The 15,232-nt window shown below is 38.1% G+C and overlaps 1 protein-coding gene across 3 annotated transcripts in view; it reads right to left on the minus strand.

The window, feature by feature from the left end:
* Positions 1-15,232, minus strand: part of CPPED1 (calcineurin like phosphoesterase domain containing 1) — a 113,600-nt gene that overhangs the window by 79,716 nt on the left and 18,652 nt on the right. For 2 of the 3 annotated variants that reach the window (XR_005009158.1, XM_036739344.1), the window contains exon 2: positions 475-690. Coding sequence is in view for 2 of the 3 variants with exons in the window: in XM_036739344.1 (XP_036595239.1) it covers positions 475-690 (216 nt within the window). In the remaining variant the exon portion in view is untranslated. The remainder of the gene's footprint in view (positions 1-474; positions 691-15,232) is intronic. The other variant, XM_036739345.1, reaches the window with a different exon arrangement.

The following is a 15,232-nucleotide window of genomic DNA, read 5'->3' on the forward strand; positions in this document are numbered from 1 at the left end:
TCCCTAAACAATACTGTAACAAGGTGTTAGAAGGAGAACAGAACAAATGGAAAAAAGGAAAGAGAAGGAAAAAAAGGATAGGAATGGAGAAAAAGATTCGAAAAAAGAGAGAGATAAAGAAAAGCTTGTGGGAAATGAAGAGGAAGGAAACTAATAAAAACATCTCATTTACAGACATGGACAACTAAGAGCACTTCAAGTTTTTCCTTTTGGAAATAAAAGAAAGGAGGTAGACTGTGATCCTTTCAATTATTCGTATTTAATAAAAATTATAAAAACTATTGCTTTGCCTAATTACTGATTAATCTTCCTCAAATCTATATATAAAACTGATACAAATTTTCCTATGTTCCATGATGCTGAAATGATCACAAGGAGAAGCAAAGAACACTTGCTTAATAAAGATTTCTCTTCTGATCAACCATTTCTTTTGCATTAAAGAAGAAAAATCACCATTAATTGCTTAAGTCTTACCAGGCATAGCATGTATGAGGTCACCACACAGAACAAAGAATTTAGGTTTGGGGTTGAGCTTGTTAATAGCTTGCACGGCTTGTTCAGTTAATCTGATCTCCTCTTCCCATTCATCACCACAATTATCACAGTCACCAAGTGCCCAGGCTTTCATCAGTCCAAATTGTGGATCTGCTCCTTGGATGAAGTAGAAAGGGGATTTCCACTGAAGCTCTTCTTAAAAGGAAAAAGGAAGAAACATAAAATCTTTCAGGGAAAGCAGCCAGGTTAAAACATAGCATTTTCTTAAATTAAGTAGGTCATTTTAATAAGGTATTATGCAAATACACCATTTTCTTATCACAGACATTCTTAATCTTTTTTTTTGTCTTAGATCCCTTTGGAAGTCTGAAGAAGCCTACCAATCCCTTTTCAGAATAATATTTTTAAATGCACAAAATAAAACACATAGGATTATTAGGGAAACGATATTAAAATGCACTTATCAAAATTTTAAAAAATAAAGTTTTGCAGACCCCAGGTTAAAAATCCCTGACTCAGACCATTTTGATTTATATTAATTCTGAGAAGCCACGTGGCTAGAGAGTTGCCTTATATTCAGGAGGACCTAGATTCAAGTCTCACCTCTGACACACAGGAAAGGGCTAACTGGGCAAGTAAGTCACTTAAACTCTCAATGCTCCAGGCAACTCCAAAACCAAGTTGCAGAGAAGGCAAGGTTCTGTACTTGTAGAGGAGTTCCTCCCAGGAGCTCCCTAGGCCAGTGAAATGACAGGTCTGATTAAGAAAAATAAAAGAGACTTTGATACCCAAAGGCTGGAGAAAAACATATGGAAGAACATAGCCAGGCCCTGATTAATGCAAAGAAGGAATCCTGTGAGGTGGCTGGAACCAATGACCATATTTTACATCATTTTAACTTTCAATAGTACAAACTCTAATACATGTGACCACTTCACAGAATTCATTATTCAAACTTGGTTTGTATAAACAATTTAATCAGGCTGTTTAAGAATTGTAGAATCAAAATGAAGTACACAGCATTAACATAACATTGTACACAGGATATTAGCTTTCAGTAGCAAATTTTAAAGCCAGATTTTAAAATACCATGAATATCAGCTCTCTGAGACAGATTAAATACTTCAACATTTTTCTTCTTGCCATAATGTCACTGTTTGCACTATTTAGGCATGAGACAGCATTTTAATTAAAAAACTTGGAACCTGAAAATTTGACTATCTGGTTGAATATACAGTGCCATAATGAAATCTTGAAATTAGTCAACATGGAAAATGCTAACATTTTAAAGACTGTAAGTTTAATGTGGATACACACAGGGATAATAGTACTTCTGGGGGAAGTCTTCCTTACTGCATCCTTATTGTGTTGAACTGAATTTTGTGAGTCATTAATGTCTACCTTTAGAAACTAAAGCCTTAACAGGAAATAGAGAGGGGAGTTGTTTGTTATTTAAATGTTTTTCTATTTAACCTAGTTGAATCCTGGCTAAAGAGCAAAATGTAAAAAAAAAATGCTGCTATGTCTATTTCTTTTTTGGCTTTAGTTTCTGTGTAGACGGATTGTGGTACTTTTCCATTATTCATATTTGGTAAAGATCATCAAAACTTTAGTTCTGCCTAATTACTATTTAGCTAAGGTTCAAGCAGGTTAAATAGCAAAACATGAAAATTTCCATATGTATTATTTTTTTGTGTGTTCCTAAAGATAGAAATTAATGTTTAAGGTACCTTCCAGCTCTAAATTTATAGCCCATATCAAGGCTTCCTCAATGATATCCCAAAGCTGATTAGTAAATGTACTAGACAGAGCGCTGGATTTGGAATTAAGAGACCTGGTTTCAAATTCTGTCTCAAGCCTTTACTAGTTATGTGACTATGGTCAAGTCACCTCTCAGTGTCACTTTCAAAACAGGGAAAATCTTGCTTGCATGATCTATTTCATAGGGCTGTAAAGTTTAAAATACTTTATATTAAAAGCACTTTATAAATGAGTATTTTTATTGCTATCGCTATGTTAATATAACTTAAAAGAAATCAGGTTAGTAATCCACATGAGAAAAAAAGTGGATGAAAAATGCATAAAAGCTAAATTATAAGATGCACTTGAACGGAAAACTCATTGAGTTAATACATCAATATGAACATCTTGGACAGGCTACAGACGTACAGTAAGCTAGGTTCATAACTGAATATGAAGACCAAAATAGACTGTATTACATTTGGGAAACAGCATATTGCTTTCAATGGTCCTAAACTGCTCCTTGCCACCGAAGTCAATCAATATCGATATTCTCCCAGTATTGGCAAGTGGGTACAAATAACTTAACACTAAAATCTCAGAAGAAATACAATTTCAGTCACCCAAAGGGCAATGTAATAATAGTGCAGTAATGGGCATTGTAGCAAAGTAACAATTATGGGTTTAAGTAGGCTACAGCATATATACCAGGAATGGATTGAGTTAGAAATAGCATAAAAGGCACAGACAAGGACATGAATGACTAGAAAAAGATGTGGACCAGTCATTTAATGAGAATAATGGAAAACAGATGGAAAGCCTGAATGTCACACTGGTATTTTCTTAAATACTCAAATGGCTTTGTGATTTCTTCAGTTCAGGAGCTCATGTCAATGATGTAGATCAATACCCATTTTGGGTGACTCAGATCCATATTCTAAATTCCTTTGAGTGATCACAGATTTCTAGGACAATCTGCTGCAGTATTCATAAAATAACAAGAGAATCAGAGATAGTGCTCTAGTGTGTTGAATGGCTCCTGTAGAGAAGATTCATGGAAGTTCATGGACAAAATTCCAAAGGACGAGAATGCAAAGGTAGAATGCAATCAATCTCTATCAGTGGCAAGAACATTAACAGTGATGAGGTGACGGAGACATTGAAGTATCAAAATAAGGTAAATCAAGTAAGCTAACAGTTCCACCTGGACTTCTAGTATTAAATTTCCTTTTTTTCTCCTCTTCTAATTCGTTTTATACATTCATAAGGTTCTCTATACATCTTATGACTTTTTCATAAAACACATATAAAATTTTATTTATTGTCTCTGTCATTTCTTCAATCAAATCTCAAGTGCATGTGAAAAACAACTGCATAAAACTATGATGCGTGTAATCAATAGTCAAGGTGAAAACAGAGTTATAATTCTATGTGCTATAGTTAGAATTGCCACAGTGGTAGCACTGAAACATAGCTATGTATGTCTAAGTGAGAAGCATGACTTTCTTCACAATGAACCTGGGATGGTTGAGAAGTCATGAACATCAGCTCTCACACTGATATCTTTCCAGGTTTTGATGTCAGCCAGTCAGTCAACCAACATTTATTGAGCACCTGCTATTTGCCAGGCCCTGTGCTAAACATCAGGGGTACAAAGAATGGCAAAAGATAGCCCCTGCACTTGAAGGGTTCCCAATCGAATGGGGAAGGTAACATGCAAGCAACTATATACAAACAAGCTACATACACAATAAACAGGAACTAAACAACAGAGAGAAGGCACTAGAATTGAGAGGGACTGAGAAAGACTTCCTATAGAAGGAGAGATTTTAGCTGGGACTTGAAGGAAGCCAGGGAAATCAGGAGGAAGAGATGATGATAGACAGCATTCCAGGCATGAAGAACAGGTGTGAAAATGCCTGGAGATGGTGTTTCTTGGCTGAAGAACAGCCAGGAGATCAGTGTCACTGGATTGAAAAATATGTGAAGAAGTGTGAAGTGTAAGAAGATTGGAAAGGTGGGGAGAGGGGCTAGGTTATAAAAGGTTTTGAATGCCAAATAGAGATTTTATATTAGATTTTGGAAGTAATGGGAAGTCAGTGGAGTTTATTGAGTAGGGACTGATATGATAGGACCTGTATTTTAGGAAAATCACTCTGATGGCTGAGTAGAGGATGACCTGGAGCGAGGAGAGACTGGAGGCAGGGAGATCAACCAGCTGGCTATTGTGATAGTCTACATGAGGATATAAGGGCAGGCCTGCACCAGGGTGGTAGCTGTATTAGAGGAAAGGGTGTGTACTTGAGATGTTACCAAGGTAAAGTTGACAGGCCTTAGCAAAAGACTGGATGTGAGATGAGAAAGGGTTGAGGATGAAACCGAGGTTGTTAGCCTGGGAGAGTGGTGGGCACCTTAATGGTAACAAGGAAGTTTGGAAAGAGATAGGGATTGGGAGAAAAAGATAAGGAGTTCAGTTTCTGACAAGTTGAATTTTAAGATGTCTACAGAACATCCAGGGGAAGATGTCTAATAGGCATTTGGAGATGAAAGAATGGCAGTCAGCAGAGAGGTAAGAGCTGGATAAGTAGATGTGAGAATCATTTGCACAGAGATGACAACTAAATCCATAGGAGCTAAGGGGATCACCAGGTGAAATAGTACAGAGGGAAAAAGGAGAAGCAGGCCCAAGACACAGCCCATGGATGTGGGATATCCATGGTTAAGAAGCATGACCTGGATGAAGATCTAGCAAAGGAGTCTGGGAAGGAACAGTTAGACAGGTAGGAAAAGAACCAGGAGAGAGTAGTATCCTAAAAAACCTAGAGAAGAGAATATCACCAAGAAAAGGGTGATTGAAAGTGTCAAAGGCTGCAATGAAGTCACGAAGGATGAGGTCTGAGAAAAGGAAATGGCAATTAAGAGATTACTGGTCACTTTGGAGGGAACAGTTTCAATTGAATGATGATGAGGAAAACCAGACTGTAGAGAGTTAAGAAGAGAGTGAGAGGAGAGGAAATGGAGACAGTTTGCAGACAGCCTTCTCAAGTTTAGCCACAAACAGCAGGAGAGATATACCATGACAGTGTGGATGGATGGTCAAGTGAGGGTGTTTTGAAGGTATGTTTGTAGGCAGTAGGGAAGCACTCAGCAGTCAGGGAGAGATTGAAGAGAGGCACCTACTGTGTGCTAACCACAAATTCCTTTGCCTTTTTACCGATCTGTGTACATGTTGTCTTACACAGCACAAAGTAAGCTCCCTGTAGGTGAGGATTCTTTTCTTTTTCTTCCTGTATGCTCATAAGCTAGCCTAGTGCCTTGAATTTAATGTTTAATGAAGTGAATTGAATAGGCAACCTGAAAACTATGAGACTACTAGCACCTTCTGCTTGTTCCTTTTATACCATTCTGCCATGAGGACTTATTTCAGAATCAGAAGTACGCTGCAGAAGACTGCTAACCGTTTTGTAGTTTTCTTTTGTTTATGAATTAATGAATTAAAAAAAATTTAAGTGGTTACTATGTGGTAAGCTCTGTGCCCAGTACTACGGATACAAACATAAAAAGTGAGGTAGTCTCCGTGTACGGGGTACGCAGGGGTGTCTGTGGTGGATGAACAGATCAGATCCAAGTACCTTAGCATAGCTGTAGGCTTAGAAAACCTTAGGACACAAAGCAAGGCTCTTTCTTACCTGAAGGATTATAGTTGTTGACTCCCAGCTCATAAGAAGTAAAGGTAAGCACCCATGTCCACTCTTCAAGGCAGTGGGCCTGCAGGAGCCTGGCCTCATTCTCATCATTGGGAAGTAGAGAGCGGGCCTGCTGGTCTGAATAGAGTGGGGATCCTGTGTTCTGTCATGCATTGGCAGGGATAGATATAGGGCAGTGTCTAGCCAAGAAGAGACAGGGGGGAAGAAGGCAACACTGACTAGAAGATGGAGAGTAAATACTCCCTGGCGATAGTTGTCCCTGACCAATTGTCCTCGATAGCATCTTGGGTGCCCTATTCAAACAATCAGCTATTGCCGTGGTTAAAGGATAAGGTCCTGTTTAGTTAGGTTGGTCCTCAAACAGTAAACAGTCTGTTTCAGGGAACATAGATTTTCTAGTTAACATTGATGCTGTGCTGGCCTAGCTTTGAGAACTCAAGGTCTCTTGCAATGAGTCATCAAAGTTCAACTTTTTGAAGGGCAAGTACTTAGTACTGACATAATACATGAACAGGTTTTTACAAAATATTAGTTTTGAGAAAATGGAATTAATAAAAATAGTTGTTTTGATTAGTTGCAAAATTATCTTGCTAAAATGATGAGTCAGTGGATCATCTGTACTCTGGAAGAAAATCCTTACAATCTCAAGTTACTTTCTATATTTCTCTTCCTCTTCATTTCTGAACTTCCAGAAAAGCAGTCTACACTTGCTACTTCTATTTGTTCTCCACCTATTCATTTTCCAACTCCCTGCAATTCTGTTTCTGCCTCTAACCCTCTACTGAAACAACTCTTTCCAAGGGCAACAATAATCTCTAATTGGCAAACTGTGTGGCCTTTTCTCAAATGTCTTCTATCTTGAGGCTATGTAACATCTGACACTGTAGACTATCCCCTTAATGTTTTGTTTTTTGACTTCCATGATTCTGCTGTCTTCCGATGATTCTGCTGTCTTCCGATTTGCCTGTCAATGGAGTTACTGAAGGTTTATAACTGAACCCAAACTGAGGAGCCAAAGAGAAGTTCCCTGATATGGAGGCCCCTCATTTTTTCTTTTATTCAGTGCTTAGCCCAGGTTCCTTGCATATAGTAGGCACTTTTAAAATGCTTACCAAACTGAACTGAAAAAGCAGGTTAGGTCAGGATTGTGGCTGAAAGGCTTTAAATGACAGCTGAAACGCTGCCCTGGACTTCAGCAAAAGATCTGAACCTGAGGCCTGTGAACTTTAAAAAACATTTTTGATATCTGCATTTCATCATAACTAGTTCCACCTGTAATCCTATGTATTTTGTTTTATTTATATAAAAACATTATTTTGAGAGGAAGTCCATAGGCTTCATCAGACTGCTAAAGGGACACAAAAAAAGTTAAGAACCCCTTTTCTGGAGGCAACAGGGAGCCAACAAGGTTTTTGAGCAGGGAAATGGTATGGTCAAACTGCCTTTAGAAGATTCTTTGATAGTTGTGTGGAGAATGGGTTAAAAAGCAGAAAGAGAGGAAGCAGGGCGATCAATTAGAAAGTTGTTACAATAGTCCAAGTGGAAAGAAAGGGAAAGACACAGAGGTAGAACCTATAAGATGTGGTAAATGATTGAATATGAGGAATAAGGTAGAAGAGAAAGCCAAGGATTACTCCAAGATTACTATCCTGAGTGACTAAGAGCACCCTCCACAGAAAAAGGAATGTTTGGAAGAGAGATGGTTTTAGAAGGAAAAGTATTCCACTTTGGGTATACTGAATTTGAGATGACAATGGGACATTGAGGTGGCACTGTCCATCAATCAGTCTATAAACATTAACTGTTAACACTCAGAATGTGAGATCCTTGACCGAGTCAAAATAATACCGGAAGAACTGAATTATAGCAATACTGACATAGTTACTACAATTAAAATCCAGACCTTTCCAACACCAAAACAAATAAAACCAAAGGATATAAAGAAATGCAACTAAATGTAAGTATGACCTATAGGCTTTTCTTGGAGAGAAAAATGTAAAATCATCTATGAGAGCACTTGCTTTATATTGGCATTAAGAGGTCTTCTGGAATTACTCAGGGCCAAGCCTGAGAAATAACTTATATTAACACATATATAAAACATACGTATATGTATGTATGTGTGTGAACACATATATACACATGAAACTATAAGCCCTGAACCAAATCAAACAACTTCCAGCAGAAGCTTGACCAAGGCACTCTAAGTGCTGAGCAGGTATGTGCTGGAGACATTTCTTACCCACTCGGGAGCACAAGAGTTCATACCTCAGAATGATAATGGCTAAAAATATGGTCTTGATTTATTGTTTTGATTGTCTAGACTTGAAAAAGTATTAATACTGCATAATAAACTTAAGAATCTGTGTATTCCCCCCTCCCTTGGTTAAACATTTACCAGCATATGCCCTATATTGCTCTCTAAGGCTCAGAGAATGAAGTAATCACCAGACAAGTAGGTTAACAACAATTGGCATTTACATATCAAGGTCTGCAAAGTACTTGATACCTATTATCTCACTTGAGCCTCAGTACACCCATGGTTCTAAGTCCCTTTGTGCACAAGCATATGGTACTTAGGTCCTACAGCAATCCTTCCCTTTAGCACTTCAGCCTGGGTGCAGTTTAGTCAAAGGTTAATTAAGATTCCTTTCAATAATTTATCATTTATCAAATGATTCAGCCTTTATCCTATAGAGATTCCAAACTCTCCAAACTCCAAACTGCCTAACCCAGAAGGATCCAATAATTAAAATGCATTTAACTAAAGCAGAATTGAAATGAACAAAGCACAAGATCAGAAATACAAAGAAGCAGGGCTGTTCCTGAGTAGAATCTGAAACTTCAACTCTTCTGTAGCCACTACTACAGTGACAATGAAGTGAACACTATCCAAATTAGTCCCAAACCCCAACTTGCCCCAGTCACTTTTCTTTACACCTGGTGTATTCCAGTTGTACCCACAGATCACATTGGTTGAGGATTTCCCTATGAACATCTGGTGAAGGATACAGGGTAATCTCTGGTCTCAGAGTACCGCATTACACCTTCTTTTGGCTGGTCTGTAACCACTGCCACTTGAATTCCTTCGCAGGTCCTTCAAGAACAGCAGATAGACAGAAATCTGCTGCATAACTCCCAGCTGGCCACCAGAGGGCACATGATCAGGCACAGGTCTCCTTCACGTGTCTCATGTATCCTCCTCTGGACCACTTACTGGTCTCCTTTTCATGAAGCATTTTCTCTTTTTAAAAATCTTTTCCTAATAGTGTGATATTTGAATGACTTTGAGCAACTTCTTTGAAATTAAATAGCCTGGGTCAACTTACGTCCCTTTTTTCTTTGGCATCTGAATATGGCAAGAAAAGAAAAAAGCTAGTTTGAGTTATATTCTTCCCTCCTTGAAAGATTCTAGATGAATCAGCATATGTAAAAGGCAGGAGGCGGGGGTGTGTACTCCCATACACAGGATCACTTGCATTATGCTGGAACTAAGAGACAGAAGCAGTTCTAGAATAAATACTGGGGGGGGGAGGGGAGAGGGGAGGGAGGAGAAGGGGAACCACAATAACCCACCAGAAGGGGCTTTGATTTCAAATTGCATCAAATTCCTTCTTCTGTACAGGTATGAGCATAAGCAGGAGTGAGCAGGACGAGTCATTCCAAATCCTAAGTTCTTTTGCATATGGGCAAAAAGAATCTACTTAGGTCTGAGGGCTCCCGTAGCCTAACCCAAGATTCAGCCAAGTCTAGGAGTATGGCTACTTTCCCAACAACAATTCTAATTTTCTGCACCTGGTTTTGTGCACATACTGTAGACTTTTTAAGTAAGCATTTCCCACATTTTGCTTTCAAAGTCTCATGAGAGAAGGAGGAGGAAATTTGTCTCAGGGATATCTTGTTCCTGGCTCTCATGCCAGGTGAAAGCTTTCTGCTTCCGGTTCTCAGTTGCTTGCTAGTGGTGGAGAAGGAAATGGCAAACCACTCCAGCGTCTCTGCCAAGAAAACCCCAAATGGGGTCACAAAGAGGCAGACATAACTGAAACGACCGAACAGCAAACCTCTTATGGCTAACCAGGCAACAAGTCAGCCAGCTGCCCCAGGGAATGCAGTTGAGGGTCCATGTTCTCCAGTGTTTTTACCTGGTGTTTCTGACAGCCAATCTGCAAAAGACACACCACAAGCTTTGCTTCTCTGACCCACAGATGCCCATGAGTCTCCACAGGTAAAGCAAAACACTGTGCTGTTCTTTTGAGAATCATGGAGATTTGCAACCTATTGCAATGCTTACAGTAGCCTTTTACTAGCCCTTACAGGACCTACCTATTGCAACCCTTACAGTAGCTCTTTATGATAGCTGAGTTTTTCTATTCTCTAATTTTATCCGCATAATAAATAACAAAAGGGAAAACACTGAGTAATTGTGACTTGTAAAGGCTGCCACAACCAAGTCTAACACAAATAAAGCAATTGCTGGTTACTTTTATCATGTATCCAAAGGCAAAATGAAACATCATTTCAAGGCACACTTAGTCATCTTGCCTTGCAGTATTCATGATAGACACAAACAAAAAGACCATTATGAAGAAAATTACATCTGTTGCAGAGAATGAGGAAATAAATTATAAATAAATTAAAATTCTAAAAAATAAATTTCCACAAAAAACTCAGTAAGACCCTACAAATACTTTAGTATTCTGTTATTTCAATGCAAAGGTGGGCACAGAAGAGGGAAACAGAAAATAAGGCTTTAAGACTACACTGAAACCTCATGTCTATATATTCTGAATTCTTTCTCTAAGAATTACATTGAACATAGTGAACACAAAGTAATATCATAAAAAATTTAAAACTGACTAAATTAACAAATAAGAAATGACTGAAAACTCATAGAGCAAAGGTCAAAATAACACCAAATTAAAATAAAGTTGAGAATATATGATTTACAAGTAGAATAGTTCCAACTGGACCTATTGACCAACTTAAGCTACTGACACTGTAAAATGAGAAGCGGATGAAGGAAAACACATCAACATGAACATTTACCATTTCCTACGTAAGTCTGCTGAATGTAAAGTAACTAGCACAACAAGGAGGAATAATAAGCCTAGGAATCCCTTTGGTTGGCAAACACTTGATCTCCTGGCCAAGCAGAGAAACATGACAGCCAAGGACAACACTTACAGCATAAGCTCATTCTCAGGCTCTTATAGAGGAATAAGGTAGAAGACGATAAGCAGTGCTGCCTCATTAAACAGGGAGATGTGGTGGATGGAAAAGTGCACCAGTCAAACAATGATCTCAAGAATATAAGAGATAAAACTGAAAGAATGATACAGTTTAAAAATGGGGGAAAGCCACAATTTCTGTAAGAAATTCTTTACATTATTCCAAAACATGGCTTGCAGTGTAGGAATGACACACTCCTAGCCAGAGATGAGTATACCTAACAAGAGCCGGGAAGAATGTACTTTCCTGGAGTCTTGCACATCTACTCTAAAGGACTTTAAACTGAAAGGGAAGGAGGGGGAAAAATTGTATACATATATATGTATATACACACCTATATGTCTCTCTATATATATGCATATACATACGTCTATGTGCAGACAGATAACACTGACTATATACATAATATACATATGTACACATACATATATGTGCATATATGCAGTTTTCTCTCTCCTCCTTCCCTTTCATGTATTTATGTATGTCTGCGTGTGTGTGTGTGTGTGTGTGTGTGTGTGTGTGTGTGTGTATGTATGTATATAAAATCCAGAAGTCAGAGGGGGGAATCATGGTGGAGAGAGTTTAGGTGAAAATCAACAGGATCACAAGCCTGGCACAGAGCCATATATAAAAGTGATGGTGAATTTACATTATCTCTAGACATATGTTGAAAGTTTCTCTTTGTCCAAAACAGAGCAGTTAAGTTCCTTACTTCGCCTTAGTGATAACTGAATCTTCAAAAGGAAGAACCAAGAAAGAGAATTTTCATATTTGATCTGATTTTCACCAACAAGAAGGAACTGACTACTGGAATAGAATTGATAGAAATCAAGGAGCAAGTAGCAACTCCATCTTAGAATTTGTAAGAAAGAAGAAAAAAGATACTCAGAGTTTCTAAGGCTCCTTTAAGCTCTTGATCTTTGATTATATGCTCCTAATGACCGTTGCTGCAGGTGGATGAGACAAAAGTACAAGATGATAGACAGAAGGTAGATCTAATCAACTCATTTTGCTTCTGCTTTTTCTGCCAAGCATAATCTTTGGTCTGCAGAAGACAGAACAAAAATGATTAATAACAAGCTGCAACCCAATATAAGTAGGCAGATAAGTAAAAGACTACCTACTGGTTCCTCAGGAATTCAAGTTGCTAGAACTGTATGAACTACTCCTCAGGATACTGAAAGAACTAGCAGATGTTACTGTGGAGCTAGTCAGTTTTTTGAAAGATGATGAGAAATGAGAGAGAGTTAGTACAGGACAGGAAAAAGTCTAATGTCCCCATTTTTCAAAAAGTGAAGAAAATGGGATTTGCAAACCATAAATTAGAGAGGCTTTCTTTGACTCCTTGCAAAATTCTTGAATACATTACTAAAGGCACAGTTAGTGAATATATACAGAGAAGGAAATGGTGATCATGAAAAGCTAGCATGGTTCAATTGAAAAACAAAAAACAGACCATGACATACTAACATCACTTTACTTTTTGATAGGGACTGTCAGATTAGTAAATAAACAGAATGCCACAGACATATATATATATATATACATATATATATATACACACACACACATATATACATACACACATATATAGGTATAGATATATAGATACCGATTATATATTGATATATATGGATATATCCATATATCCATACATACATATCATATTTTGCTTAAAATATACGTGCATATATATTTTAAGCAAAATATGCTATAAAGCCTATTATCCTATTCTCATTGACAAGATATAGAGATGTGGGGTAGACAATTTCATAGTTAAATAGATTCAGAACTGATTGAATAACTGAACCCTAAGAGTAGTCACTGGTGGTTTAATGTCAGCTTGGAAGATCTGTTGGGTTCTGTCCTATTTGACATTTTTATCCAATGACTTAGATAAGAACATAGAGGGCATTCTTGTCATATTACTGGATGACAAAAACCTAGTAGCATTAGCTACTTCTACCTAACACAATGGATGACAATGTCAAGATAAAAAAAAAATCGTGACAGGCTAGAACACTGGCATGAATTCAAAAAGATGAAATTTAACAGGCACAAATGTAAAGTCTTATACTCAAGTTCAAAAAATGAGCTTTACAACCACAAAATGGAAGAGACATGGGAAGACAGTAGTTCATATGAAAAGGATCTGTGGGTTTTAGTGGACTGAAAATTCCACTATATTAACTAAAAAAGTTAATGTGATCTTAAGCTGTCTCAAGACAGGCAGATTGTTCAAAAAGAGGCAAGTGATAATTCTACTGTATTCTATCTGAATCAGGCTACATATAAAGTACAGCTAGGTCACAATTAATGTGAGTTCGAATAATGTAAAATTTGATTGAATGAATTATAAAATCGTTCAATGGATATGAGCTACGTGATGGCTTTAACATGTCACTAAGTCATCAGTCTACATTTGCCTATAGTTGCGTGAGGATGTGTCGCTCTGCTGCATACCATATTACCAATAGTTGTGTTAACATTTTTTAAGAGACCTTAACGGACAAAAAGAGGAAAACTTCAGATAGAAACATTGCCAATGCAAAAAAGAGGCTTATAATTACAGTAGAGCAGAAATTTGATGTAACAGAACAACATAAATGTAGTTACTGTAAAATAAGTCTAAAACAGGACAAGATGTCAGAATATCTGAATCTACGGTACGGAGCACTATAAAATACACAGGTAAAATGAAGAAAAAGTTGCCTCAAAGAAGAGCTGTGGCAGTGTTCTCTGTCTCTATTTCTGTGAACAATTTTTGTAGCATAACATTAATTGTTCTTCAAATGTTTGGCAAAATTTACTTGTCAGGTGATCTGGCCTGTGTGGGACTTTTCCTTCGGCAGTTTATAGTTTGCTCAATTTCTTTTTGTGCAGCTGGGTCCTTTAATATCTCCACTTCCTATTTTGTTAGTTTGAGTATTTTGTGTTGTCTGGATACTCATCAATTTTCCTTGGATTCTCAGTTTCCTTGTTGTATGACTACATATGATAGGTTCTGATTTTTGAAACTAAAATAACCCTGCCTAAAAAGCCTTTGATCATGAACACTAAGTCCAAAGCAACCCTTAACCCTCGCCCTGCCCCCCAACACACCTGCCCTCCCTCTAGTAACTGTGGAAGGCAGTAATGTTATATTTCTTCACCGACTTTCCTTGATTCAAGGGACATGAAGCCATACTGGCGGTGCTGAGCTAAGCCTAAGATGGCTTACTTTATCTCACATTGTAGACCTCCCAACTAGATTCCAGTGGGCCAAGGATTCCTGCCTGCCTACTCATGAAAAAAATCTTAAGTTTCCACAGCCTTCTCTCTCTTTTTTTTTTTTGCAGGGGGGAAGGCAGGGGAACTGGGGTTAAGTGACTTGCCCGAGGTCACACAGCTAGTAAGTGTGTCAAGTGTCTGAGGCCACATTTGAACTCAGGTCCTCCTGACTCCAGGGCTGGTGCTCTACTCACTGCACCACCTAGCTGCCCCATGGCCTTCTCTTCTAAAAGGTACAAGGTATAGAGTCAGAGGATTTGCTTTCCGTGTAACCCTCGACAGGTCAAACAACCACATTAGATCTTGGTTTTTTTCCATGTGTAAAATGCACAGGTTAAGATGTTAAGTTCCTTTCTAGCTCAAGGTCACTCAAAGGTGATCTGATGATCACCTCTGACTGGAAACCCCAGCACATCTAACATTTCTGACCTGAACTATTAACAACCTTCAGGTAAAGGTTGCTCTTTTTTATATAACATACAACTTGTGTCTGAAGCATAGACAGAGTACTTAATATCTCTGTGGTCATAATGTCTACCATAATGATGAGTCTATTGCCTATTTTAGCACTGTTATAAAAACTCAGTTCCCTTGTCCACCCAAAACATGGCCTCCTAGATGAACAAGTTTAACTCCACATTCCCTCCTTGCATTCAATCTGTACCACAATCCTCCTAGTCATGGACTACATGGGAAAGCTGGAGACTACTGAGGCTGATCTTTGGCATACCACATGAGCATCTGAAGCAGAATACAGATTGCTGAGCACCACTTCATTCTGCCTTCTTGAC

Source organism: Trichosurus vulpecula, chromosome 9 (assembly GCF_011100635.1).
Source record: "Trichosurus vulpecula isolate mTriVul1 chromosome 9, mTriVul1.pri, whole genome shotgun sequence".
Taxonomy (NCBI): Eukaryota; Metazoa; Chordata; class Mammalia; order Diprotodontia; family Phalangeridae; genus Trichosurus; species Trichosurus vulpecula.